The sequence below is a fragment of the Molossus molossus genome, unplaced genomic scaffold, assembly GCF_014108415.1.
Source record: "Molossus molossus isolate mMolMol1 unplaced genomic scaffold, mMolMol1.p scaffold_m16_p_19, whole genome shotgun sequence".
Classification (NCBI taxonomy): domain Eukaryota; kingdom Metazoa; phylum Chordata; class Mammalia; order Chiroptera; family Molossidae; genus Molossus; species Molossus molossus.
The window spans coordinates 33,151,442-33,179,186 of NW_023425354.1; the positions used below are offsets into that span (position 1 = coordinate 33,151,442).

General features: G+C 47.2%; 1 protein-coding gene across 1 annotated transcript; it reads left to right on the top strand.

Moving 5' to 3' along the window:
* DBF4B (DBF4 zinc finger B) lies at positions 1–27,745 on the top strand. The gene is made up of 13 exons (XM_036268745.1): positions 1–109; positions 431–493; positions 5,956–6,113; positions 9,203–9,388; positions 11,063–11,113; positions 12,933–13,020; positions 14,142–14,215; positions 16,078–16,111; positions 17,829–17,874; positions 20,029–20,145; positions 25,770–25,878; positions 26,018–26,142; positions 26,965–27,745. The coding sequence occupies exons 2-13, from the start codon at positions 460–462 to the stop codon at positions 27,743–27,745; spliced, it is 1,803 nt and encodes a 600-aa protein (XP_036124638.1). The 5' UTR covers positions 1–109; positions 431–459.

Below are 27,745 nucleotides of genomic sequence, written 5' to 3' on the forward strand. Positions count from 1 at the left end.
CTTCGCTTCTGTAACACAGCGGCCATGAAGAAGGAGTAGGGAAGCCCAGAAAGAGCCGAGAATTTGGGGGAACCAGGAAAGGGTACGGATGCCGGGAAGGGGAGAAGGGGTAAGAAGAAAAGCGGAAAGGGGTCAAAAGAGTTGTAGAGAGGTAACGGGGTCGGGAAGTGGAATTAGGAATTAGGGAGCAAATAGATGCAGGAGCTGGCGAGGGTAGAGGGGCCAGGAGCGGTCCCAGGAGTTGAGTGGACAGAGATCTGAAGGGGACGGAGGGACTGAGTTACAATGCCAGAAAGGTGGCGCGGGAGTGGAGATGGATGTGGTAGGCATGGAGTTGTGTCTTGCTGTTCCTGGTAACTGCGTTGGGGAGTGTGCGGGATTTGGGAGGCGGTGGAGGGGAAGGTGGTTTAGCCGTTTTGTCCTTTTTCAGGCGAAGATTGCCTTGAGCTGGCGAGTTCAATGGCTGAGAGTAGACTCCGGCCTCCGGACTTAGGTAGGTAACAGGTCAAAACCAGGGATGCGAGATCAAAGTTACTACTCCTGCCCCAGAGCCTCTTGGGAGGAAAGGCTGAGAGATGTTAGCCTTGTTGGGGTTTTCTAATTATTAGTGGTTTTGTGTGTGAGTGTTGTATGTGTTGATGGATGTCATGGATCATTTAGGAATTCATGGTAGGGGTCAAAAAGGATCTTTCAGTACGGTATTATGAGCAAGATTGGCAGATAGATGGGAGTCATGGTTGAGTAACCATGAATGTTAAACCCATATTCACGATTATTTTTGTCATAAAGTGATCAAGTTTATCAGTTATAAAAGTATTTTTAGCGCCCTGGACAGTTTGGCTCAGCGGTTGAGTGTCGGCCTTCGGACCAGAGAGTCCTGGGTTCGGTTCCCGCTAGGGACATGTACCACAAAAAAAACTATTTTAGCACCTTGTCACTTCCCTCAATACTCCTCTCCTGTGCCTTAGTCTCATTAAGTTTTAGTTCTGGAATGTTACAGATATGCTGTTTGGTTACCTTTTTTTTTTTAATCCTCACCCAAGGATATTTTTCCACTTATCCTCAGGTAGAGTGGAAGAGAGGGAGAGAGAGAGAGGAAACACCATATGAGAGAGACATACTGATTGGCTCTCTCCTGAACAGGGTCAGCTGAGGTATGTGCCCTTGACCAGAATTGAACCCATGAGTCATTGGTCCGAGGGCCAATGCTCTAACAGCTGAGCCAAACTGGCCAGGGTGGTTGTTACCTTTTAAATAGTAACACACTTTAGCCCTGGCCGGTTTGGTTCAGCAGCGAGAGAAGCTGCTGGTGGACCAAAGAGTACCAGGTTCAATTCTGGCGAAGGGCACTACCTCGGCTGCAGTTCCTTCCTGGCCCCAGTTGGGGTCGTGCGGGAAGTAACCAGTCCATGTGGCTCTATCACATTGATCTCTCTCTCTTCCTCCCTCTCTCTCTCTTCCTCCCTCTCTCCCTCCCACTCTATCTGGAGATAAATGTAAAAATATCCTCTGGTGAGGATAAAAATAAATAAATAGTAATACACTTTACTAAGTTATTTACTCTTCTTGCCCATGTCTTGTTGCTTTCTTCTAGATCTATTTCTCCCTCTCTCTCTTTTTTTAACCTGTTTTTATTGATTTTTTTTAGAGAAAGAGGAAGGGAGAGAGAGAGAGAAACATGGATGTGAGCGAGAAACATGTACCTGAGGAGGAATCAAACTGGCACCTCTTAGTTTGTGGGATGATGCTCAGTCTACTGATCCACACAGGCGGGGCTCTATTTCTCTTTTTACTGGAGAACTTTCTCCAAGAGTGTTTTCAGAAGAGAGCTTTATGTGACAAACTTTCTGAGGCTTTATGCCTGAGAATATCTTTATTTTACCCTTGTATTAAAATTCTTGAGTCAAAGTTTTTTGTCCTTAACACATTGAAAAAATACAATAGTTTCTTCTTGCAAAAAGTAGATGCTGTTGAGAATTGATGTCAATCAGAATCTTGTTTCTTTGTAAGTTACCTGCTTTTCACTTTAAAAGAGTTTAGATCATTCTCTTTATATTTGCTCCTAAAATTCATTATAACATGACTAGGTGTGAATTTTACAGGGTTTTTAATTTTTATCACAGTTTTATGGTACATAGTTTAAAAGGTCAAGTTCTATCGCACGCACACACACATACACAAAAAGCAGGAGTAGAAGTTGCTCCTCTTTTCATTCTTCCTGACTCCCACTCCCTAGGGTATAACCATTGACCCTCTTTTAGCTATTTCTTCTAGTAATTACCTCTTCTTTCTAAATTGTATGCTCCCTGCTTTTGCTGTTTTAACTTTCAATTATATTTATTGACTTTCTAATATGGAAGATAAAGCTTTTTTTCTGATCCCCCCACTCCTCTACACTGCAGACACATTTAGCTCCTCTCCTCTCATCCTCCCAGTATATAATATGGTACTTTTTAAAAAAAATTTATTTATTTATTTTTGTTACAGATGTTTCTCCTTTCCCCCCACTGATCCCCCCCCTCCCCGCCCTGTCCCCAGCTTTGTTGTCCATGTCCATTGTTCATGCATACATGCATATAAGTTCTGTGGTTTATTTCTCCCCCACCACTCCCTCTTCTGGGGATTGTCAGTCTGTACCCCACTTCCATGTCTCTGGGACTACCCCATTCCTCAGACTGTTATGTTCATTATATTCCACAAATAAGTGAGATCATATGATACTTGTCTTTCTCTGTTTGGCTTGTTTCACTTAGGATAATACTTTCCAGGTCCCTCCATATCGTCTCAAAAGATAAAAGATCTTTTCTTTCTTACAGCTGCATAGTACTCCATTGTGTATATGTATCACAGCTTTTTTATCCATTCGTCTACTGAGGGACATTTGGGCTGTTTCCAGATCTTAGCTATTGTGAATAGTGCTGCTACGAACATGGGGGTATATATATTCTTTCTGATTGGTGTTTGAGGCTTCTTAGGGTATATTCCTAGAAGTGGGATCACTGGGTCAAATGGCAGTTCAATTTTTAATTTTTTGAGGTAACACCATATTGTTTTCCATAGTGGCTGCACCACTCTGCATTTCCACCAGCAGTGTACTAGAATCCCCTTTTCTCCATACCCTCGCCAACATTTGCTGTTTGATGATTTGTTGATGGCAGCCATTCTGACAGGTGTGAGGTGATACCTCGTTGTTTTAAATGTGGTACTTTTTGTTTAGTAATTTTGTATTTACATTATTTTGATTTGGAAAGATTATTCAAGCTGAACTATATAGCAGACTATGCTTTGTTTTCTGTGTATGGATCACTAATTCATGTCCAAAAGTCTAAACCTTGTCCCAGTACTTTCAAGTTCATCAGAGACTATCGATTTCTTCTTTGTCTGGAAGACATACCTTCTGAGACCATTTATCTTTTTTTTTCCAATTTTTTTTTTTTTTTTTTTTTATCCTCACCCGAGGACACTTTTTCATTCTTTGTTCAGATAGAGCAGGAGGGGGAGAGAGAGAGAGAGAGAGAAACATCAATGTGAAAGGGACACATCGAGTGGCTGCCACCCGCACGACCAACCAGGGCCGGGGACAAACTGCAACCGAGGTACATGCCCTTAGCGGGAACCGAACCCGGGTCTCTCCGGACCGCAGGCCAGCGCTCCAACCACTGAGCCAAACTGGCCAGGGCGAGACCATTTGTCTTAATACCCAGTCTGGTCCAGCTATGCACTAGGCCTGTTACACTAATTTCATCCTAGGATCTCCCTTCATCATTCGGTGGAATTCTATTTGCCTATTAGAATATAGATTCTCTGTATTCTCAATTCCATATTTTCCTTTTTCTGTTTACTTCCTGTTTTTATTTTATTTCATTTTTTAATTTATTGATTTTAGAGGCGGGGGGGGGGGGGGACTCTAATTTGCTATTTCACTTATTTATGCATTCATTGATTGGTTCTTGTATGTGCCCTTATCAGGTTTGAACCCGAAACCTTGACATATCAAGTAATGCTCTAACCAACTGAGCTGCTTTGCCAGGGCTACTTCCTGGTTTTAGTAGAGTATATCTTCTAGTATAGCTTCCTGAGAAAGGGTACATGACAAGTAAGTTTTCTTTGAGACCTTGCAGTTTGGACAGTTCGGACAGTTCTGTGCTACCTTACATTTGAATGCTAGTTCACCTAGGTAGAGTTCTAGGTTGGGAAAAAAAATTTTTGTTTTTATCCTCACCTGACGACATTTTTGCATTTATCTTCAGATAGAACGGGAGGGAGAGAGGGGGGAAGAGAGAGAGAAATATCAATGTGAGAGAGACATATCGACTGGTTGCCACTCACGCGACCCCAACCAGGGCCAGGGGCGAACTGCAACCAAGGTACATGCCCTTAGCGGGAACTGAACCCTGGCCTCTCTGGTCCACGGGCCAACACTCTAACTGCTGAGCCAAACTGGCCAGAGCAGAATTTGTTTGTTTTTTTAAATTATTATACATTCTTTCTCTTTCTCCCCCCTCCCCCTCCCTCTCTCCTCCCCTCTTTCCTTCCTCCCTTCCCGCCCTTCCACTCTATCTAAAAAATCAATGGAAAAATATCCTTGGGTGAGGATTAACAACACCAACAAAAATTATTATACATTTAGCCCAGCTGTTGTGGCTCAATTGGTTGAGCATTGTCCCATGCATTAGGAGGTCACTGGTTGGATTCCAGAACAGGGCACATGCCCGGATTGCGGGCTCAGTCCCCAGTGGGGGGCATGCAGGACACAGCCAATCGATGTTTCTATCTCTCTCTCATCCTTTCTCTGAATACTTACCTTGTAATCTATATCTGGTCATTCTTTTTGGAGCACTTAGAGATCTAATTTTGTTGTCTCTTATTTCTGCTGATTCTTCTCCATAGTGGCTTGTTTCCTCCATGTGTTTTATAGTGTTGAAGTGAGATCTAGTATTTGATGATGCTTTATCTGAGGAAATTCTGGGAACTCTGATCTGAGCAGCTCTATAGAATTGTTTTGCTTTTAATTCTTTGAGGTATGCCAACTGTTACTAGCTGGGATTACTTTTTACATTAATTTATGTTTGGCGGTGGTGGTAGTGGGTTCTTAGACCATATCAACAGTATGCGTTTGAATTCCAAACTCTTTTTTTTTCTTTTTATCGATTTTAGAGAGAGGAAGGGAGAGAGAGATAGAAACATTGATGAGAGAGAACATTAATTGGCCGCCTCCTGCATGCCCCCCACTGGGGACTTGGCCCACAACCTATGCCCTGACTGGGAATTGAACCAGCGACCTCTTGGTGCATGGGTCGATGTTCAACCACTGAGCCACACCGGCCAGGCTGAATTCCAAATTCTTGAGAGGCCTGTGATTCTTAGTTCTCAGGGAGACTTTCCTTTCACGCAGAGCCCAGCCTAAGACAGGCAATAATCCTTTTTGTCTCTTCTGTCAGATGGATTACTATCTGGTTTACCTTTTCTCTAGATTCATACCAGTGTTCTCAGTTTTTTTCCTCACCTACTATTCCTATTTTTATGTTTCCAGTATCCTTCCTTGCCCTTTTGAGGATATTTATTATACTTAAAAATTTTTTTTCTGTTCGGTTAATTACTTGTAATAGGTAAATAACCTATACCAGAGAAAGCATCTTGCTCTCTTTCACTGCCTCATGTTTTCTTATAAGCTAATGTTCCCTTGGGACTGTTAGCCACTCTGATTGGTAATATGCTCCTGGAAGGAAAATACAAAAGCTTAGGCCCTAACTTATGACCCTCTATTGAGTTTAGGGACTGGGGGGATAGAAGAGGAAAACCACCCCAAAGCAAGAACACTGGTCTCCCATTCATCTTTGCGTGCCCAGGGTCCAGCGTGGGCACACCACGCAGAGGCTGTTGGTGAGGGTTACTTCACTTACAGGACTCTCTTACCTCAAGCTTCTCACTTTGCTCCTCTTTGTTGTTTTCTAGGGGCTCAGCTGGGAGTTTCCAGTTGTCTGGAAAAATGCCAGAAGAGCTCACCAGATGCTGGGAGGCGGCAGCCCTTTTCTGGAAAGTCCTTTTACTTGGATCTGCCTGCTGGCAAGAATCTCCAGTTTTTAACGGAGGCCATCCAGCAGCTGGGTGGGGTATGTAACCAACCTGCCTCTCTCCTTCGATACCACGTGCCTTTGCAGGTTGTAGGGCAGGTGCAGGAAAGGGGTTATATCTGTCTTCCAGGTATTTTCAGTGATATTGCTACATTTTTCCAAAGCAGTTTTAAGTATAAGCCATTTTTTTAAATAAAGTTAAAATTTTTTTCTGATTTGAAAAATAATATCTGTTCATTCTAGAAATTTTAGAGAACATGGAACTGCTGCAAGTGACAGACGTCATTTTGATGTATTTATTTTTTCTGAGCTCCTTTCTCTCTTTCATAGCTTTATTGAGATACAGTTCACCCATTTAAAGTGAACAATTCAGTGTTTTTTTGTATATTCACAGAGATATCCAAGTGTGATTACACAGTCAATTTTAGAATGTTTTCATCACCCCAAAAAAGAAACCCAGACCCATGTCAGTCATTCCCTATGTCCTCTCAATACCCCCTACCCTGGGTAACCATTTATGTACTTCTAGATTCTTTTTTGTTTGTAACGCTTATTTTCTGTGTAGCTATGATCATAAATACATTTTTGATTACCAACTTTTTGCCCATAACCTTAAAGCATTAGCACTTTCTTAACATTATTTTCCCTCATATGCATTATTTGTAATGAGAATATAGTATTCTTTTGCATGGATTATTAATTTACTTAACTTACCCTGTGGATATTTAGGTTATTTCCAATTTGAGCTCTTATAAATAACACTGTGGTAAATAATTTTAGGTAAACAGCATTTGTTGTGTTTGAGTCCTTTAAAATATTTTTGAGGCAGATGTATGTCATATGGTATTTTTAGTAAGGGTTGGCATGGGCAAGTCTTGTGTTTAGAAAATAGGATGATAATGCTTGGCCCGGAAGAGGTGGGTCACTGGGGAGACTGCCTGAAGAGGCTTAGAATGCAGAGGCTCTTTGCTGTCAGTCTGACAGACTCAGGGATGTAGAGACTCAGCAGTGGGGATGGATTGAGTGACAATCATACACCCAAGCTGGCCCAAAAATACATTTTGAACTTTTAGTCTCTTCTGTCATTTAACCTTTGCTGTATTAAAACAACAACAACAACACCCCAAGATTTAGGCTTAAAACAAGTTCTTTCTCACTATTCCCTAGGTTGGCTGGGTGGTTTCTCTGCTGGTCGTTTCTATTGCAGATACATATGGCTGGAGAGTCAGCTGGACTGGAAGGACCTAGTTGACCTCACTCACACATCTGGCAGTTGATGCTGGCTGCCTCTGGGGCCTGTCATAGACTGTAGGAGAAGCTTCTTACATACATTGCATGAACGAATACTATCATGTACATATACAATAAGCTAGACCAGCCAATGTACACGTGGTCTCAGGGTAGCTTTCCCAGAAGGTGAAGGGAGAAGCTACAAGGCCTCTTGTGGCCTAGGCTCTGGAACTCACACATATTATTTTCCCCGTTGTATTGGACAAAAGGAATCCTATTTATTCAAGGGGATGGAAGAATAGGTCTCCACCTCCTGATAGAAGGAACAGCAAAGTGACATTGCAAATGAGTGGGTACAGTGGGATGGGAGGAATGTGCAGCCATTCAGCTGTCTGTCATATTTATATAGGATAATCATTGCCCCACTCCCACAGGCTCTAGCATTTGTTTTTGCCACATTACAGAAGGTAGACAGAGGTACTCCTTCAAGCCATAACTTTATTTTATTTTATTTTTAAAATATTTTTATTTATTTTAGAAAGAGAGGGAGGGAGAGAGAGATAGAAACATCAAGGAGAAACATTAATCAGCTGCCTCCTGCATGCCCCCTACTGGGGATCAAGGCTGCAACCTAGACATGTGCCCTGACTGGGAATCAAACCAGCAACCTCTTGGTGCATGAGATGATGCTCAACCAACTGAGCTACACTGGCTGGGCTCAAGCATAACTTTAAAGATTTTTTTACATTGCGGTAAAATATATATAACATAAAATATGCCATTTTAACCATTATTAAGAGTGTACTTCATTGGCATTAATTATATTCACACAGTGGTGTAACCATCGCCACTTTTTTGTTTCCAAAACTTTTATCACCACAAACAGAAACTGTATAACCATTAAGCAATAACTTTCCATTTTTCTTCCCTATAATCACTTTCTGTCTCTATAAATTTGCCTGTTCTAGATAACCTCATATCAGTGGAATCACTGATACTTGACCTTATGTTACATGATACTTCACTTAGCATGTTTTCAAGGTTCATCTACATTGTAGCATGAATTAAAACTTTATTTCTTTTTATGGCTAAATAATATTCCATTGTATGGATATACCACATTTTACGTTCAGTGACATCATGTTGATAGCTTGAAATCTGTCATAGTGGGAGTATTTACCCCACAGAAGTCAATAAATGCTACAAAGCAAGAATTTTTTTCCCCTGGAGAGTCTGTCATTAAACATTTTTCAGCCAATCACTGCTTATTTCTATCTTTTCTTCTCCCCACAAATAAGAGTTAAGTGTCATTGTGTTTCAGGCACTATGTTGGGCTCTTGGGATACAAAGAGGAGTAAGACCCTCTCAATGCCCATGAAGAACTTACATGTAAGGTGAGCAGATACCTGTCCAGCTGAATAGTAACCAAAACTCTTTTTGGTTTTATATGTTAGGTTCCTTTTAGTAGTGTAGTCAAGGTTACAGATGTGGGGTCTGGATGTTCCAGTGTATCTTCACAGAAAAGTCCTGGCTTAACTAAGCTACCCTTTAATCTGTTCTGGCCCCTTCTGTGTGCTCTTGCTCCATGAAAACTCAAACTGATCAAATAACTCAAAGCCTGTGGCCTTCTGCTGGGTCAGGAGCAGCACTTCTGGAGACAAAAACCTGTAATTTACACACACACACACACACACACACACACAGATATGGAGAGAGAGAGATCTATTATATTTCAGAATGATGTCTACTTTGGAGACCCAGTGCAGAACTGCATTTGGTCTATTTAAAGACATGATTCTGGTCCTTCTAGCAGCCAAGATTTCCTTCTTCAACCTCTCAGTATTGATGATTCTACATCTGCCTTTTGGTTTTCAGCCACCTCTCTGATCTGGTTTCAGGTAATTGAGGGTTTTCTGAGCAAAGAAGTAAGTTGCATCGTGTCCAGCCGCAGGGAGGCGAAGACAGAGAGTAGCAGGACCAGCCACAGAAGCTGCTCCAGCCCCAGCGAGGTCAGAGTGGAAGCACCATCCATGGCTGAACCAAAAGGCAGCCACACCAGGCCCTTACAGAAACCCGTAGACTTGGTAAGAACCTTGTGGAGTAGGAAAGGTGTACTCTGTAAACAAAAGAAGTAAGCCCCCATGAGCCCTTTGAGGCAGTCTCTGGTTTTAATTTTATCTGGTTTAATTTCTCATTAGAATTCAGGGGCTGAAAATATTTTATCACAGCTTGGATCTAAACACCTCACAGTATGCTCTCCCCGTGCTATTTCTTTTATGATGTCCCTTTTTATGGGACTTGCTGAGGCAGAGTTTCAGAAACAACAGGAAGGTCCTCTAAACCAGAGAAGGCTTGCCCTGGCCAGTTTGGCTCAGCGGTTAGAGTATCAGCCTGCGGTCCAGAGAGACCCAGGTTCAGTTCCTGCTAAGGGCATTTACCTTGGTTGCAGTTTGTCCCCGGCCCTAATTGGGTTGTGTGGGTGGCAACCACTGGATGTGTCCCTTTCATGTTGATGTTTCTCTCTCTCTCTCTCTCTCTCTCTCTCTCTCCCTCCCTCCCTCCCTCCCTCCCTCCCTTCCTCCCTCCCTCCCACTCTATCTGAACAAAAAATGGAAAAATGTCCTCGGGTGAGGATAAAAAAATAAATAAATAAATAAAATAAACCAGAGAAGGCTTGTTGAAATTGGCCTATACTTACCTTCTGGAGAGTACACTTTTAATATTTTTTTCTTTATTGATTTGAGAGAGGAAGGGAGAGGGGGAGAAAGATAGAAAAATCGATGAGAGAGAACACTGATTGGCTGCCTCCTGCATGCGCCCCCCTGGGGATTTGGCCCACAACCCGGGCATGTGCCCTGATTGGAAATTGAACTGGTGACCTCTTGGTGCATGGGTCGATGCTCAACCACTGAGCCACACCAGCTGGGCAGTGCAGAGACTCTTTTTTTTTTTTTATCCTCACCTGAGGACATTTTCCCATTTTTTTGTTCAGATAGAGTGGGAGGGAGGGAGAGAGAGAGAGAAACATCGATGTGAAAGGGAAACATCGAGTGGTTGCCACCCACACGATCCAACCAGGGCTGGGGACAAACTGCAACCGAGATACCTGCCCTTGGCAGGAGCCGAACCCGGGTCTCTCTGGACCACAGGCCGACACTCTAACCGCTAAGCCAAACCGGCCAGGGCTGCAGAGACTCTTAAAGGGAAGTCTTAGAACATCTGTAACGCCCTGGCCGGTTTGGCTCAGCGGTTGGAGCGTCGGCCTGCGGTCCAGAGAGACCCGGGTTCGGTTCCCGCTAAGGGCATGTACCTCGGTTGCAGTTTGTCCCTGGCCCTGGTTGGGTCGTGCGGGTGGCAGCCACTTGATGTGTCCCTTTCACATCAATGTTTTTCTCTCTCTCTTCCTCTTTCTCCCTCCTGCTCTATCTGAATAAAAAGTGAAAAAATATCCTCCCATGAGGATAAAAAAAAAAAAAAAAAAAAAGAACATCTGTAACACTTTGACCTCTGGTGAATTCAAAATGCCCTTCGCCACCAGAGTTCAGGCCACAGCTACCTGTGAGTAATCTGAACTTGGGTGTGGCTTAACCTTTACCTCCGGAAGGTTCTAGGCTCTCATTTCGGCCACTCCTGAGCTGTCATTACTCTTAGTTTTCCAAGACATGACTTCAAGACATCCTCTCCAGCTCCTGTGTAAATGTCTGTTTGAACATGGGTGGTTTACACGGCATACCTAATGCTCTTCTCTTCCTGTTCAGGTGCCTATGAGCAGAGGGAAGGAGCTACTGCAGAAGGCCATCAGAAACCAGGTGAGCTGAGGGCTCCAAGTTTCTTCTGAAGTGCAAATAACACAGGTTTGAACTGTACAGGTCCATTTATACCTGGACTTTTTTTTTTCAATAAATACCTGTACTATTTTTGACCCATGGTTGGGAGTCTGCAGATGTGGAGGGCTGACTGTATTCATTGATCTATGCCATTTTATATAGGGGACTTGAGCATCTGCAGATTTTGGTATCCGCGGGAGGTCATAGAACCAATCTCTCACAGATACCTAAGGACAAGTTTTTGAAGAGTCAAAAGTTATATGCGGGCCCTGGCCAGTTTGGCTCAGTGGTTAGCGTGTTGGTCTGCGGTCCCAAGAGACCCGGGTTCGGTCCCCGCTAAGGGCACGTACCTCAGTTGCAGTTTGTCCCCAGCCCTGGATGGGTCATACAGGTGGCAACCACTCGATGTGTCCCTTTCACGTCGATGTTTCTCTCTCGCTCTGTCTGTTCCTCTCTCTCTCTCTCACTCTATCTGAACAAAAAATGGAAAAATGTCCTTGAATGAGGATTAAAAAAAAGGTTATATGTGGATTTTCAACTACACGGGGGTCAGCACTTCTAATCCCCTCATTGTTAAAGGATCAACTGTACTAACAAAAAACACACAACCTATGAAATGTATTGTCATTTTCTTCTTACAAATGAGGACTGGAGCTCAGAGAAGTTAAGTAATTAGTTCATAGTCACCCATTGTGTCAGTGGTAGAGCCAGGATTTGACTCCTTGATTTTTTTTTTTTTTTTTTTTTTTTTTTATCCTCACCCAAGGATATTTTTCCATTTTTTGTTCAGGTAGAGTGGGAGGGAGAGAGAGGAACAGAGAGAGAGAGAGAAACATCGACGTGAAAGGGACACATCGAGTGGCTGCCACCCGCACAACCGACCAGGGCCGGGGACAAACTGCAACCGAAGTACATGCCCTTAGCGGGAACCGAACTCGGGTCTCTCAGGACCACAGACCGACGCTCTAACCGCTGAACCAAACCGGCCAGGGCGACTCCTTGATTTTTTTGACTCAGAGCCTACCAAGAGAATCTTGGGGGGATGCTGTGGGATGTGTCTGCTCTGCACATAGAGATTTTGTAAATCTATATTTTTCAAAGATTTTAAAAATTTGCTTATTGATTTAAAAGAGAGAAAGAGATCAATTTGTTGTTCCACTTATGTATGCATTCATTGTTAAATCATGTATGTGCCCTGACCAGGGATCGAACCCGCAACCTTGGCGTGTTGGGACGATGCTCTAACCAACTGAGCTACCTGGCCAGGGCCAGACTGTACATCTTTTACAAGTAGCTGTTCATCCCTTTTGTGAGAACCCAGAACCATTACAGTTAAGTGACAGGAGGGGGAATTTAGGTAAAGAGGAGTCATTAAAGTGACATCATTGCATTGGCTGTGATGAGGGAGGATGATGGCCGACGGGGGCGGCAGGGCAGGAAAAGTGTGTGGCCAGCATAGCTTCCTGCTAGATGATGGTGATTGTCACTGGTATTTATTCCTTACTGTGTGCTGACACACAAGCAGCTCTCCCAACAAGCAGCTCTCTTACAAACACGTGTTCCTTCCTGGTCACAAGGTGGCCGGAGCAGAGTGCATGGGTAGACCAGCAGTCTATCCCCTCCAGATGTAGCCAGCCCATGTGGCGAATAGGGATCTCCCCAGGGGTTGGGGTAGATTCTCCCCATAACATTCCTCCATATGGATGACCCGGAGCCCCCAGAAACCAGGACAGCCTATCCCCATAGTATTCAGGCCTTGTGGCGTCTTCTGCTCCTGCCTGACTCTGCTTTGTCTTTCCAGGGGAGCAGTAGTGGAGGAGGCAGTGGGAGCAGCAGCAGCCTCCTGACCAATGCCCGCTCCTGGGGAGTGAGGATTCTGCATGTGGATGGTACCATTTCTGCCCAGGGCTCCTGTGGAGGGGAGGGTTGGTGACTGACTGGGAATGTCCGCTTTTAGAGGAATCGTAGTTGTGTAAGCTTGCTGGAAGCCAAGCATACTCAGTTACCATGTTGATCCACAAAGGTGGGAGGGTGTGGAGACCAGCAGTAACAATAGCAGAGTGTATGTACTGGAAGGCGCTATCCTGTTTAACCCACTCAGCAGAACTCCTCGAGCTAACATTATGATCTTCTTTTACAAATAAGGAAATAATCCTAATATCCATGACCACTTATCAGGTATCTACTCTGTGCTAGGAATTACCATATTTAATCCTCACCCAGTCCTCTGCCTAGTGTACAGATGAGGAAATTGAGCCTTAGAGGGATTAAGTCAATTATCTGTAGTCTCACCAGGAGTGAGGCGTGTGACCCACATTCCAACCTAGTTTGGCCCAACTAAGCTTCATGTTCTTTCTTATAGGGTTGCCTCACACTGACCACCTGTTTGCAGGTGGTAATAAATTTATACTAGAAAGCTGTCCTGAATAGGCTGGCAGACACTGGCCCTCATATCCAGCTCCACTTCATGTTGGGTTTTCTCTGACCCTTGAAAGGGACTGGTCCAGATCCAGCCTGAGATCTGCCAGGGGGATAGAAACTGTCGTGGGAAGGTCCTGAGCTGGGAGGTGGGGGGCTCCATTGTCACTGGAAAATCAGCCATTTCTAACTTGATCCAGTTTCCTGCCTTCCTGTGCATTAGAGAAGCTCCAGCATGTGTAGCCCTGCTGGGTCTCGCCCACTAAGGATACATCTGAGTACCAGAAGCAGCTCTTCAGTGGTACCTTAGAGCCTTTTGTGAGCCGTAAGTCACTTCGTGTTCAAGAGTTGTATTCAGTGCTACAAAAGAGTGTGAAGCCAGCTTACATCCTTTTCCAGGGACAGAGGACCCAGCCATTTCTTTTATTATCAGCAGGTGCAGAGGTGACTTGTAGCCAGAAGGTGGCAGGCAAGGCTGGTACGATCCAGTGTGCCTGGCCTGGTGAGACTTTTAGTCCCCCCCAGCCCCAGGAAGGGGCTCTGCTGGGGAAAGGAGTGGAAGCCATTAGCCACAGCCTTCTTTTCTCCACAGACATGATGGTGCATGTGCAGCAGCTCTCTCTAGATGCTTTATGTGCGAAGAAACAAGGGCCAAAGAAGGCAGAGGTAGGTCATCCTGCTGAAGTGAAGGGAAATGCATGGTTTGCAACCTGAGGTCTGTGACAACTTTAGTAAGTCTATGTCCCACCCAAGTTATCTGTTCTTGGCCATTCTGGAAGAAGTAAGAGTGCGGCCTCTCTGGTAGCTCTTCCCTGGTGTGCATAGCCTGTCCTTTTCCTCCCTGTGGTACACTGAGGCATTCACTTTCGCCTGGGCCGTGGACAGTCCTGGTCTTGATAAAACAGAAATGCCATGGCCTCCTGGCCAGGATGCCTTTCTGGGAATGTCTCTAGGCCCAGGAATGAGCCTGCAGACAGCATGGGTAGGGACAGGGGTGGAAGTTGTGGTTTGAAATAGCTGCCATAGCCCTGGCTGGTTTGGGTCAGTGGTTAGAGCATCGGCCTGCTTTCCCGAGAGACCCGGGTTCGGTTCCCACTAAGGGTGTGTGCCTCGGTTGCAGTTTGTTCCCGGCCCTGGTTGGTCGTGCGGGTGGCAGCCACTCGATGTGTCCCTTTCACATCGATGTTTCTCTGTCTTTCTGTTCCTCTCTCTCCCTCCCACTCTACCTGAACAAAAAACAGAAAAATGTCCTCAGGTGAGGATTAAAAAAAAAAAAAAAAGTGAAATAGCTGTCATATTCCAAATTCTAGTTGGCTTTTCCTTGCTTTGCTGGAGTTACAACTGTGTGTATTACATCAAGAGAGCCCAGGGTGATTTAAAGCCACGGTGCTTTTACCGGGCCCGAATCTGAGGAAGGACTAATCCCTGCAGGTCGACCCAGGGCCTGGCACCCAGAAGCAGTAGCAGACTGCACCTGATGGAGCCCTCAGCCTCAGCACCCCTTGCCCTACACCTCTGATCTAGGGGTCTTTGAGGTTTTGCTGCTGCTGCTGCTGCTAGATAGGTTTGCATTGTCACAATTGGCAAAGGTATACAATGAATGTCTCTCCCCTCCAGCTTCCGTCCCCCAGCCTCTGAACTCCCTCCCTGAGATATGAGCAGTACAAACGGTTCGTCAGGTTTCCTTCCAGGACTCCGTGCATTTACAGCAGATATATCGAAAATGTTCCCTTTTGTGCAAATGCCCAGTATTGGTACTTGGCTTTGTTTACTTAATAATCTATTTTGTAGATACTTGTGAGTCTTTTGGAGTGAGTTTTGGGTGCAGTCTGCCGATAGGTGAGGGGATAAGGAAGGCTTCTTCGGGTGTCTTTGTCCTGGAGGTGTGGCCTGGAGAGGGGTCTGCAGTCATGGATTCACTGGCTCTCTCATCTTGTCCCATTGCCCAACCCTAACTGGTTTCTTAATTTTTCTCCATTTAGTTTTTAATATTACCTTTGTTTGACCTTGACCTAAATGTTGGTTTTCACCAACAGAATTCACAACAGGGCAAAGGAGAGCAAAACGCATTGTCTTCACCTTTGTCCTGTAAGCTGACCTGAAATGGCAGCATGCCTGGATGGCCCTGTCTTTGCAAGCTGCCATTTATTGAGCACCTACTCTGTGTCAGGTCTGTTACCTGCCCCCACCCATTTGTGCCACATCCCAGGAGGTGGTGAGTGCTCCTCACATCACAGGTGGCGCAGCTCCACTTCCTCCCCAGGCCTGTGGGGCTCCACAGCTCTGGCTGTTGCTCCGGCCTGCATTCCCTCCACAAAGTCAGCGTGAGATTCACACACAATGCTGGCCACTCATTGTGTCCCTGGGGAGGCGGAGGGAGCCGCTGTGCTCAGGTCAGCTCTGGATCAGGGCTCAGCCGACAACAGGAAGCAAAGTGGGGCAGATTCACAGCAACTCTGCTCACCGGCCTGGTTCCTCGACCCCCTTGGCTCCCTCACATCCTTAACCTATTTTCCCTTTCCATTTAGGGAACATGTCCAGCAGAGTCAAGAACGCGGAAAGGTCAGTGTGGGAGCTGTTCTCATTCTAATTGCAATCCCTCCCTTCCTAAACGCTTCCCTGCAACTCCCTCTGTGGCAGCATCTGCTCACTTTTCTGCGGCAGGAAGCAAGTCCAGGTTGTGTTGTCCCATCGTGTTTCCAGGGCCTGGGCTTCGGAGAGGAGAGTGGCAGGAGAGAGGTATCCATGAGCAGGTCCGGAGCTGCTGGGCTGGGGCTTCTCTTTAGAGCCAGGACCCCATGCGGTCACTCTGGCTCCTGCGTCCCCTGGCTGTTCCTGGCCATCATTTGAAGTTCCGCATCCTTTTCCTTCTGATTCAGGAGCAGTTTGGAGTGGGCAGTATAACAGCTGCCTACCACTTTCAGAAATGCCAAACTCCCTGAATTGACAAACAGGCAGATTGACAGGCCTGGCTCCCAGCTCCTCTTGGACAGCAGGAGAGTCTCTCCTCCTGGATGTTTCTCCCAACGATGCTCTTTAAGTGGCATTTATTCATGCACAAGCAGGAGCTAAGAAAAGTCACTTGGCACCTCTCGTGTTCGAAATTCAAGGAAATCTGTGGGGGAATTGATTTTAATAACTGTTTCAGTTAATTAGACGAGGAATTGCCTCGAAAAAAGTAATTAATGGGAGAAAGGCTGCTTTTTTTGCTGGAGTGCTGGCGGCCACCTTGAACGGGTCTAGGAGCTATGAGGAGCCAGCCTCTGGAAATTTGGTGGCTGTTAGTTCTGCCCAGGCTTCCAGCCCCTTTGACAGGATTTCTGGACATTGTGGGAAGGTAAAGTGGTTCTTTTTTTTTTTATCCTCACCAGAGGACATTTTTCCATTTTATGTTCAGATAGAGTGGTAGGGAGAAAGAGAGAGAGAAGCATTGATGTGATAGGGACACATTGCGTGGCCGCCACCCACACTACCCAACCAGGGCTAGGGTCAAACTGCAACCAAGGTACATGCCCTTAGCGGGAACCGAACCCGGGTCTCAAACCGCAGGCCGACGCTCTAACCGCTGAGCAAAACCGGCCAGGGCAGTAGAGTGGTTCTTAATGCCTAAGAGATTTTGTACCCTGTGCAAAAAAACTAGCTACTAGGGGACGAATCTCTTGATTGACTCCAAATTTGTCCTCCCAGAACCCCTTTGCCCTGTTGTTTTCGGAACTAGATTTCACCTGTGATGTTTTTTGTTTTTGTTTTTACTATCTTTGTGCTAAGATCTCTAAACACTCTTTAGCTCGCTTTTTCTTTACTCTTCCTCCCTCAAAAACTCCCAGGGTCCTCCTGGAGCATCCTGCCTGGGAGTGCATGCGGGCCCCTCAGGGTTCTGAGACACCAGGAGTGGAGGTCTAGGAAGGAGCTCTTAGTAGAAAGCAGCGGAGGCTGGATTTCTCCCACTCAGCTAGGTTTCTGATGGTCAGTTAACAGTCTCCAGAACTCACATGCAGGAGGGTCCTCTGTCCTGCTGAGGGAGGGCATACCTAGGACCCTGCATCCTCCTCTCCCCCTGATAATGGAACTTTCTCCCAGGGTAGAGGCTGGAAGAGATGGGTGTAGGAGCCTCACATCTGCTGAATGGAAAGGCGCACCTTGGGGCAGCATGTGTTCCAGCTCTGGGAGGCCCTTAGGCTCTGGCAGGGCCTCGCCTCTCTGAGCATTTCCTGTGAGTGCAGTGCAGGCCCTGCTCTGGAGCGGACGGCTGGCTAATGTGCGCTCTCTTCCTTTCCAGTGGCCAGACTGAAAGCACCATTTCTCAAAATTGAAGATGAGAGCAGGTGAGTGGGGCCTCCTCCCTCTCCCTTCCCCCGCACCAGGCCCACTCGGACGACAGGTCCCAAGCTGACCTGGGGTCATGGAGCCCCTCAGCCCTGCATCTTTGCCTTCCCAGAGCCGCTTTCTCCCTGTTACGGAGAAGTCTCACATGGACCAGGAGGAGCCTCCGCGGGCAGCATTGCACAGTTGGCACTCCTCTTGGTCAAGAGTCAGAGGTTAATGATCCTGTGTGTGAATTACCTCCTTTTAATGTTCTACTTTTATGATCTCGTGATGTCCCATCCAGGCTCATTATTTCTCCTTTACCCCTAGGTATATGCTGACAATTACTATTGAATTGTTGCCGGACCCAGGACAGGGCTAGTGCAGTCATCTTGGCTGAAATGAGGGTGCTTGGGGTGGTGCTGGGGTTCCCCTGCACTTGATGAAGCCCTTCTGTTTTGCTGTGCAGAACCCTCTTCTGGCACATGTCATCTCATGACAGCCCTTGGTGGGAAGAGTCCATCTTCTGCCTAGTGGGGAAACAGAGGTCAGAGAAATTAGGGATTGCACACAGCCGCCTTACTATAAACCTTAGCCGAGACTAGAATCCAGGTGTCCTAACTGAACTGCCTGGCACCCTCTCCACTCTGCCCTGTCCACCGTCAGGGCCTCTTTTTACCTGGAGCAGGAAATTTACATCGATGATAACCTGGTGAGCTGTTAGCCTCCTGGGTTGTCACGGATTCTTCAGTAAGTATTAGATCAAAAGTCCATGTGAATCTACAATAATCTCAAAAGGTATTTGAAAAGAGAAAAAGTCTATATGTACCCAGCAGAGTGTCCTAGGTTCCTCAGCCGTACACAGGGCAGCTAAAGACCCACCCCCATGAGCCTGGCTTGCCTGCCCATCCTCCAGATGGCCCTGATTCCCCTCTCAGCCCCTGCACACAGAACAGAGCTGGCTTTGGTGGTCCAAAAATGAGTGGAAAGAACACAGGGATGGCAGTGAGGTACTATCTTTTCCAGTTCTGGTGGATGAGGTACATGTCTGTCAATCCCAGCCCCTTCGTGAGAGTTAAATACAAGTAGTCATGAGAGAGACCACCAATGCCCCAGAATCTCTCCCTGCACATGGCAGGCACAGGTGATGCTACTGTCACTGGAGGAGGGTACACGTACTTGTATGCCCCTAGCATCATAGGCAACAGAGGAGATCCAAGCAGAGCTAAGGTTTCTTATGATTCTTTTTATGTGCTGTTCTGAAGCTGGTGCTCTTCAAAGCCTGGTAGCCTTACCATCCTCAACATTCCGGCCTCCTAAGCAGAAACACAGCAGCATTGAAGAGACAAATGGGGCACCAGGCCTGTGAAGGGCGCCCTTTTCTCTTTAAGGGTCCACAAAAGCTGTTCATTCACTCCTGGCAGGGCTCTCACCGTGCCACCCAGGAATCCATGGCCTGCACTCCGTGGAGCACAGGTCATGGCACCCAACTCGGGTGCCCACAGATACATAGACGGGGTCTGCTGAGTGTCCGCACAGGATCAGATCGGGCTCCGAACTTGAATGTGAGCAACTTGAGGCAGACCTCCAAAACTACCCAGTGGTTCTGACCGTCCAGAACCTTCACTGTGCCTCCATTCTGTTCAGAACTCCAGGGTACCCTGCAAGAGGTGCAGAGGACCAGCCCAGAGCAAAAGTGTTGCTCTTAATGGAGCAGGAAAATCACTGCTGTGGTTCAAACATCCTTCCATTTAGATTCTGTGAAGCTAGAGTCCTCAAAGGTTGTTTTAGGGTCAAGAAACAAAGTGGAAGGGTGGGAAGAACTAGATCAGGAGTCGGGAGATGTGGCTTCTGGTCTGATCTTGGCCACATACTAGCTGTGAGCCTTTGGGAGAGTTCCAGAACCTTTTGGGCTTCATTTACTCCACTTGTTCCACTCAGCTGTGGGGGTGGCTGCAGGATTCAGATGAAGCAGTGAGAGCAAACGGGCTTGGGAAGTAGAGTATAGTGTTCGTTTAACCGAGTAAGGCTGATGAGGGTTTTGTTTTAGAACCTAAAAGATATGCGGGTGAGAGCCTACTTTATCAGGATTGGGACTCTAGAGTTGGGCTGGTGCCCTGCCTCCTCCTTTCCCTGCCCCACTATAGTCAAAATGGAAGTTTTCTGTGTTTCAGGAAGTTTCGTCCTTGCCACCATCAGTTTAAATCCTTTCCTGAAATTTCTTTTCTGGGACCCAAAGACGCAAGTCCCTTTGAGGCCCCGACGACCCCAGGCAGCTTGCACCGCACCAGGTGGGTCTTTCTGGTTCCTGAATAACAAGGGCTGGTTACAGGCCCAAGTTCTTCCCCTTGGGGGCCTGCTGCTCACATTTGGGAATGGCCATGTGTTAGCTCCTCAGGCGAAGTCTATTCCGGGAATTTAGCCCAAAGAAGAGACACAAAAGAAGTGTTCATCCATTTTATTTGGTGTTCTCCATCCCTGCTGAAAAACTTGACTTGTGTCCAGAGGACAACCGGCCAATTTCTGAAACCTAAATCTATAGACCACCTTCACCAGAGTCCTCTGGGGTCCCCTTAAAAATGCAGGTTCCACCCTGGCCGGTTTGGATCAGCGGTTAGAGGGTTGGCCCAAGACTGATGAGACACAGGTTCGATTCCGGTCAAGGGCATGTACCTCGGTTGCGATTCATCCCAGCTGGCCCTGGTCAGGTTGTGCAGGAGGCAACCAATCAGTGTGTCCCTCTAGCATTGATGTTTTTCTCTCTCTCTTCTCCTCCCACTCTATCTGATGATAAATAGAAAAATATTCTCGGGTGAGTATTTAAAAAAAAATACAGGTTCCTAGAGCCCACTTATACCTACAGAATCACAGTCTCTGATGATGGAGCTCCAAAAGCTGCACCCTCCCAGGCTCCCTGGGTGATTTGATGCACATCAGAATTTGAGGCCTGTGGGCTAAATGTAGAGAGTAACTAAGGGCAGGGGACCTGGGGCTCCTGCATTGTGTGGCCGAAAGTGGCTGTAGGCTTATTGGTATTCCTGCTCTGCAGATGTGTGAAATGTGAACCTTCACAGAACAAAGTGTAGAAGGAACGAGGCTTGGTCGATGGACTAGATGCCTTCTCAGACCCTTTCTAACTTCTAGGCCACAGAGTTAGTTTGTAGACCAGCAGAACAGGACAGAGCAGAATCAGGTCAAGAGGTCCCAGGGCCGAGGAAGGCCTGCAGGTTCCTCCAGCAGACAGAGGTGGCGGGGTCAGGAAGTAGTGCAAAGGGGAGGGAAAATAGAAGGGAACGTGGTAGTAGGGAGAGGGGAAAAAGGAGAGAATGAGCTGAAGTGAAGGCCAGGTGCCCTTCACACCTTTCCTAAAAGGCACAAGGGATGCCAGGGGACTGTGGGCTTGGGGCTCTTAGGTGGTGCCAGGCCTGGGATGGCCTGGGAATCGCAGAGGAGCCGAGGATGGTGCAGCAATGAAACTTTGGTTTCTGCACAAGGAGGGTATAACGTACGTGTGTGTGTGTGTGTGTAAAATCTGTTGGAAGAAATGTTTAATTTTTTTTAAATTTAAAAATGATTATTTTGGCCCTGGCGGGGTGGCTCAGTTGGTTAGAGCGTCATCCTGTACACCAAAAGGTAGCAGGTTTGATCCTGAGTCAGGGCATATATGGGAGTCAACCAGTCGATGTTTCTCTCTCTCACATTGATGTTTCTCTCTCTCTCTCTCCGTTCCTCTCTCTAAACATATACTCAGGTGAGGATTAAAAATAAAAGATTATTTTGGTTCAAAATCCGAGCATTACAAAGGGTTTAGAGTGAAAAGCCTCCCACGACAACCCTCTGATCTCCAGATCATGGGTCTCTCTCCAGAGGTGGTTTATGCACACAGAAGTACATTGTGTCCTTTGTTCCCTCTTCTTGTACAAAGAGTAAGTAGCATAATATTCACTGTGCTGTCTTCTGCTTTTGCTACTTACTATATCTTATTTTATTTTTTTAATCCCCACCTGAGGATATTTTTTCATTGATTTTGAGACAGAGTGGAAGGGGTGGGGGGCAGAGAGAAACATCCATTGTTTGCCTCCCACATGACCCAGGGATCAAACCTGCAGCCCAGGAATGACTGGGAATCAAACCCTTGACCCTTTGGTCCAAAGGTCGACTCTCTAACCGCTGAGCCAAACTGGTCAGGGTGTCACTTACTATATCTTAGATTAATTTCCTATTAGTACCTAAAAAGCATCCGTGTTCCCTTTTATGGCTTCAGGGTATTCTCTTGCATGGGTTTACTGTACTTCAGCAGCTTCTTATTGATGCATGCTGAGATTATTTTCAGTCTTTTGCTATTTAAATAAGGCTGCAGTGAATAGTCTTGTTCAGAGAAAATTTGATCGTTCAAGTATATTTGCAGAATAAATTCCTAAAAGTGGAAATGCTGGGTCAGAGGGAGCCTGCATTTATAATTCTCATAAATGCGGTCAAATTGCTTTTCATGGAGGTGATGCCAGTAAACGCTCTGACCTACCCTGGAGAGAGCCTGTCTCCCCATCCCCTTGGCTAACACCGAGCGGTCCGACTTGTTGACTCATGCCAATCTAATAGATTAAAAACCATTTCTCAGTGTAATTAGAATTTTCATTTTTTCTCATTATGAATGAGGTTCAGTCTGTTTTGTTTGATCATTTGAATTTCTTTGTGTGTGCCTTCTGCATATCACTTGCCCATCTCTCTATTTAGTTATTGATCACTTTCTTATGGATTTGTAAGGAACCCTTCATGTGGTAGGGAAATGAGCCCTTTGCTGTATTGTTAGTTATAAGTTTGTGGTTTGTCTTTTAACTTTGCTTGTTTTCTGCTGTGCATACATTTTTTAAATTTGCACATAGGTGGCCCTGGCTGGTTTGGCTCAGTGGCTGGAGCATTGGCCTGGGGACCAAAGGGTTGCAGGTTCGATCCCAGCCCTGGTTGGGACATGTGCAGAAAGCAACCAATTGATGTGTCTCTCACATTGACATATCTCTTTCTATCTCTCCCCCTCCCTTTCTCCCCTCCTCCCTCCTTCTCTTCTATTCTCTCTAAAAATCAATGGAAAAAAATATCCTCGGGTGAGAATTAAAAAAAAAAATTGCATGTAGTTGAATTTATCAGTTTTTTTCTAGGTGACCTGGGTTTTGTGTCATACTTAGAAAGTCCTTAAAGGGGAATATTTTGGATTTGTTGAGTTTGCTCAGACAGCTCAAAAGCAATGCCCTACAGGCCATTAGAAATATGGGACTGAAATCCAAATTAAAAGTCAGGTTTGAGAAAGAGATTTGAAAGTCCTCAGTTAAGATGGCAGCTGCGGACTTCCGGTCAAGATGGCGGGTAGGTAAACGCGGTATCACGTCCTCCCACAACCACATCCAAGTTACAACTAAACTACAGAACAACCATCATTCAAAACCGCCTGACATCCAGCTGAATGGAAGTCCTACAACTACGGAATTAAAGCAGCAACCACATCGAGACTGGTAGGAGGGGCGGAGGAGGAAACCTCGGCTGGGAAGGTCCTTCCTGAGGACTGAGGGGTCCCCGTCCCACACCGGGTGCCCCGCTCAGGGTTCCAGTGCCAGGAAGAGAGTCCCCATAACTTCTGGCTGGAAAAACCAGCGGGAACTGAGGCTCAGGGAGGCTGAGGCGGCTGGAGCCCCAGGCAGCTCCTTAAAGGGCCCGCGCACGGACTCATCGGACTCTCTCCCTCTAAGCTTGGAGGGGAGGCAGCTCCAGGGGCGCCAGAGACATACAGGGAAGAACTGAGCTGTTTGGCACTGGAGCGAGGGCTGGAGAGGGGGCTTTCTCGGGGACAAACGTGCTGTAAGAGGCCTTTGTTCCTTTGGTGAGCCCTTCCCTGGGGCGGCAGACAGTTGTCATATCTGGGACTCCAGCAACCTGGCTCACACTGGTTGCCCTGCCCTGGGGATTCCCTGAGGCCCCGCCCCACCCAGCTTTCAGGCCCACCCAAGCTGTTGCCACTTGCTTAACCACATGATTGGCCTGTCTTGGATCCTGCTTCAGGTTTTCCTAAATTCTTTCAAACAAGCAGCATCTGGTCTCAGATAGCCCCATACCTCATTAAGTAACACACAGAGACAAACACGGAGGCAGCCAAAATGAGGAGATAAAGAAACAGGTCCCAAATGAAAAAACAGAACAAAACCCCAGGAAAAGAAGCGAAATGAAGATAAACAACCTAACAGATGCTGAGTTCAAAATACTGCTTATAAGGATGCTCAATGAACTTAGTGAGAACCTCAGCGAACTTAGTGAGGGCCTCAAGAGGATAAAAAAGGACCAGTAAGAAATGAAGGATGCACAGTCAGAAATGAAGGAGGCATTAACTGAAAAAGAATAATTTACACAGATTGAATGGTAGAGTAGGTAAAGCCAAGAAGCAAACCATTGATTTGGAATATAAGGAAGCAAAAAACACCCAATCAGAACGGCAAAAAGAAAAAAGAATCCAAAAAATGATAGTGTAAGGAGCCTCTGGGACAACTTCAAGCTGCCAACATTCGCATCTTGGGGGTGCCAGAAGGAGAAGAGAGAGAACAAGAAATTGAAAATCTATTTGAAACAATAATGGCAGAAAACTTCCCTAACTTGGTGAGGGAAGCAGATATACACGTCCAGGAAGCACAGAGAGTCCCAAACATTATGAACCCCAAGAGGCCCACACCAAGACACATCATCATCAAAATACAAAAGGTTCAAGACAAAGAGAGAATCCTAAAAGCAGCAAGAGAAAAGCAGTTACCTACAAGGGAGTTCCCAAAAGGCTGTCAGCTTATTTCTCAAAAGAAACTTTGCAGGCCAGAAGGGAGTGGCAAGAAATATTCAGAGTGATGAAAAGCAAGAACCTACAACCAAGATTACTCTGTCCTGCAAAGCTGTCATTTAGAACTGATGGCCATAGAAAGAGTTTCCTAGACAAGAAAAAGTTAAAGGAGTTCATCACCACAAAACCGTTATTATATGAAATGATGAAGGGTCTTTTTGAAGAAAAAGATAAAATATATGAACAAACAAAATGGCAATGAATACATATCTATCGACAACTGAATCTACAAACAAAATGAACAGGCCGAACAGAAACATTCTCATAGATACAGAGAACATTTTGTTGGTTGCCAGATGGGAGGGGGGTTGGGGGAATGGATGAAAAAGGTGAAGGGATTAAGAAGTACAAATTGGTTGTTAGACTGACAAACCTCAAAGGGAAGGGGGTCAGGGGGTGGGAAGAAATAAACCAAAGAACTTATATGCATACCAATGGACACAGACAACAGTGTGGGAAAAAGTGGGAGGGGGGGTGGGAGTGGGGAGGAGGGGGTCAACGGGGGAAAAATGAGGAACATCTATAATACATTCAACAATAAAGATAAAAAAATTAAAAAAACAAAGATAGCAGCTGTGTAAGGGACAAGTTGAGGGAGGGGGTGGACCAAACCAGGGGAAGGGGACACTTAAAGTGGAAGTGGTCGAAGGCAGTACAGTCCCCTTGCTGCTGCTGAGGCCTTTTCCCTTTGATTTTGCAGGTCAAATGAAGGCAGGTTTAGGTGTGAGCACAGAGCTAGAATTGTCCTTCAAAGGATTCTCGCTCCCACCCACCACCACCCATTCTCACCTGTGGTTTGAGGTGTGTGGTGGAAAGGACAGAGCTAGCATAGGGTGCTCTTGGGGAGGTCTCATCTTCCTTGTTGCATCTCCTGCCACCCTTGTACAAGTGGTGCCCAGTGCAGACAGGCCTGCCTGTGCCTGCCCAGCTCCATGGCCATTTCGGTCCATTTTTTCTCTGGTTTGGGCTCCAGGCCCTGGAACAGCAGTTCCACTCTAAGGGCCCCAGCAGTGACCACTTCCCCCCACTCTGTACCCTCCCCAGACAACTCAAGGACCGAAAGCCAAGCCCACGATCCGCTGCCTGCACCGTGCCCAGAAGAAAGAAAGGGTACTGTGAGTGTTGCCAGGAGGCCTTTGAGGAGCTGCATGGGGTGAGCCCCTTCCCACTAAGCAGTTGCTCCCCAGACTGTGCTGAGGGAGCCTTTCCTGCCCAGTCTCCCTGGAGTGGCTGGGGGTCTGCTGGCATCCTCCTCTGTGTAATGCTGTGTGCCTCCTCTCACCCCCTGGCAGCACCTGCAGAGTGCCCAGCACCAGGGCTTTGCCCTAGAAGCCCACCCATATGCAGAAGTCGATCGGATCATCGCCCAGCTCAGCCACAGCTTTGCGGACATTCCCTTCCAGGCCAGCCTGCCCGGGTGAGCGCCGTGGTGCGGCCCTGCCGAGGGTGGGGGCATAGCGCCATCCTTGTGCTGCTGCCTCTAGGTGGGAAGGAACCCTTAGGCTGGTGACAGCATGAACCAGGCTGTGGTAGTCTTCTCTTTCTTCACCTTTCTATTTTGTTTGTTTTAGAAATGGGGTGAGAAAGACCTCTATTTGTGGCTTTGGCTGATGGGACCCAGACCAGAGGGGGCGGTGAGGGGGTTCTGGGAGAGCACTCAGCAGTGGCACTTCTGTCGTGTCTGGTCATGTGCTTGGCTGGCCTAGAAGTGTGGAGGGGGATTCCAAGGTCCCTTCCAGGTGGGTGAAGAGCAAGGTCTTTCCGCCCGTAGAAGTGCCCCCAGGACGGATTGCAGGGCCTGCAGTGGGATTCCAGGGCTCTCTGAGCTTCCACCAAGGAGCTGTGGCTTCACCTCTCAGCCCAAGTCTCCACCTTAGACCTCACTTCCTGGGCTCAGCCAGGCTCTGTGCTGCTTCCTCTGGCTGCCAAAGGGCACAGCCGCCTCTGTGAAGTTATTAAATGGAACAGCCTCTAACATGTTCCTCTGGCCATCCCTGACCGCAGGCCGCAAAGCCCGGAGCGGTGCAAACAGCATGGCCACTGCTGCGGGGTCAGACCAGAGAGCGAGCACTTCACAGGCCCCAGAGTGGGCAGGTCTCTTCAGCACCCTATAACCCCAAAGGGTAGCACCATGTGTGCCCCACCCCCACTTTGCCCTCAGCCCGGCCTGGGAGGGTCCCAGCTTACAGCCTGCTTTGGAATTGAGCCTGTGACCCACAGGGTATTTCTGTCCCCACAGGCAGCCAGGCTCCCCGGCTTCGGATCATGACTCGCTGTGTCCGGAGACTCTGCCTCCCAGCCAGCCCTCCTGTGGAGGGGCAGCATCTCCCAGGATGAGGAAGGAAGACGGCTACCAGGCCCCAGGCATCCCAGAGCAAGATGGGATAATGGGCGGCAGGAAGTCACCAGCTGAATGTGTGGGGGCTGGTGAGACACCTGGACCAGTAGCCAGCTGCCAAGACCTAGGGGGGTCAGTTGATGTCATTGTGGACCCCCCAAGCACACTGGTGTCCAGAAGCCCCACTTGCTGGTGCCTCTTGGCCAGCTCTGGTTTTGCGGACCTCTCCTCTGGCCCAGACCCAGCACTTGTTGGCCACAAGCGGAGGGTTCAGTTCCCCAGTGGTAATGCTGAGAAGAGGCCAGGGGTCTCCTGGCCACAGGCCTCATTCTTTGTCCCAAGAGCCCTTAGCCCCGGTGGCACCAGGACAGCTGATGGCAGACATCTCTTCTCCCTTTCCCTTCCAGGGCATGAGTCCCGGCCTCTGACCTCTCTCTTGCCCTTGTGCTGCCCACAGACCAGCCTCTCCCTCCCAGACCCCTTCCCCTGCCAGCTCACAGACAGGCCAGCAGAGATCTGGGCCACACAGCCCCCCTGGCCTGGGGGAGGATATTCCCCAGGATCTGAGGATTCCGAGTGTACAGCCCCTGACCCTGGCTCTCAGCAGACTGACCAGCTTCCCAGCTGCTCTGCAGCTCCAGGCCAGCTGTCAGCCCACCAGCACACAGCTGAAGGCACATAA

Bases quoted from the DNA above. Each gene is read 5' to 3' on its own strand.
- DBF4B (XM_036268745.1), top strand. From the start codon at position 460: ATGGCTGAGAGTAGACTCCGGCCTCCGGACTTAG. The intron at 20,146-25,769 runs GTGGGTCTTTCT...TACCCTCCCCAG, and splicing joins GGCAGCTTGCACCGCACCAG to ACAACTCAAGGACCGAAAGC. The intron at 25,879-26,017 runs GTGAGCCCCTTC...ACCCCCTGGCAG, and splicing joins CCTTTGAGGAGCTGCATGGG to CACCTGCAGAGTGCCCAGCA.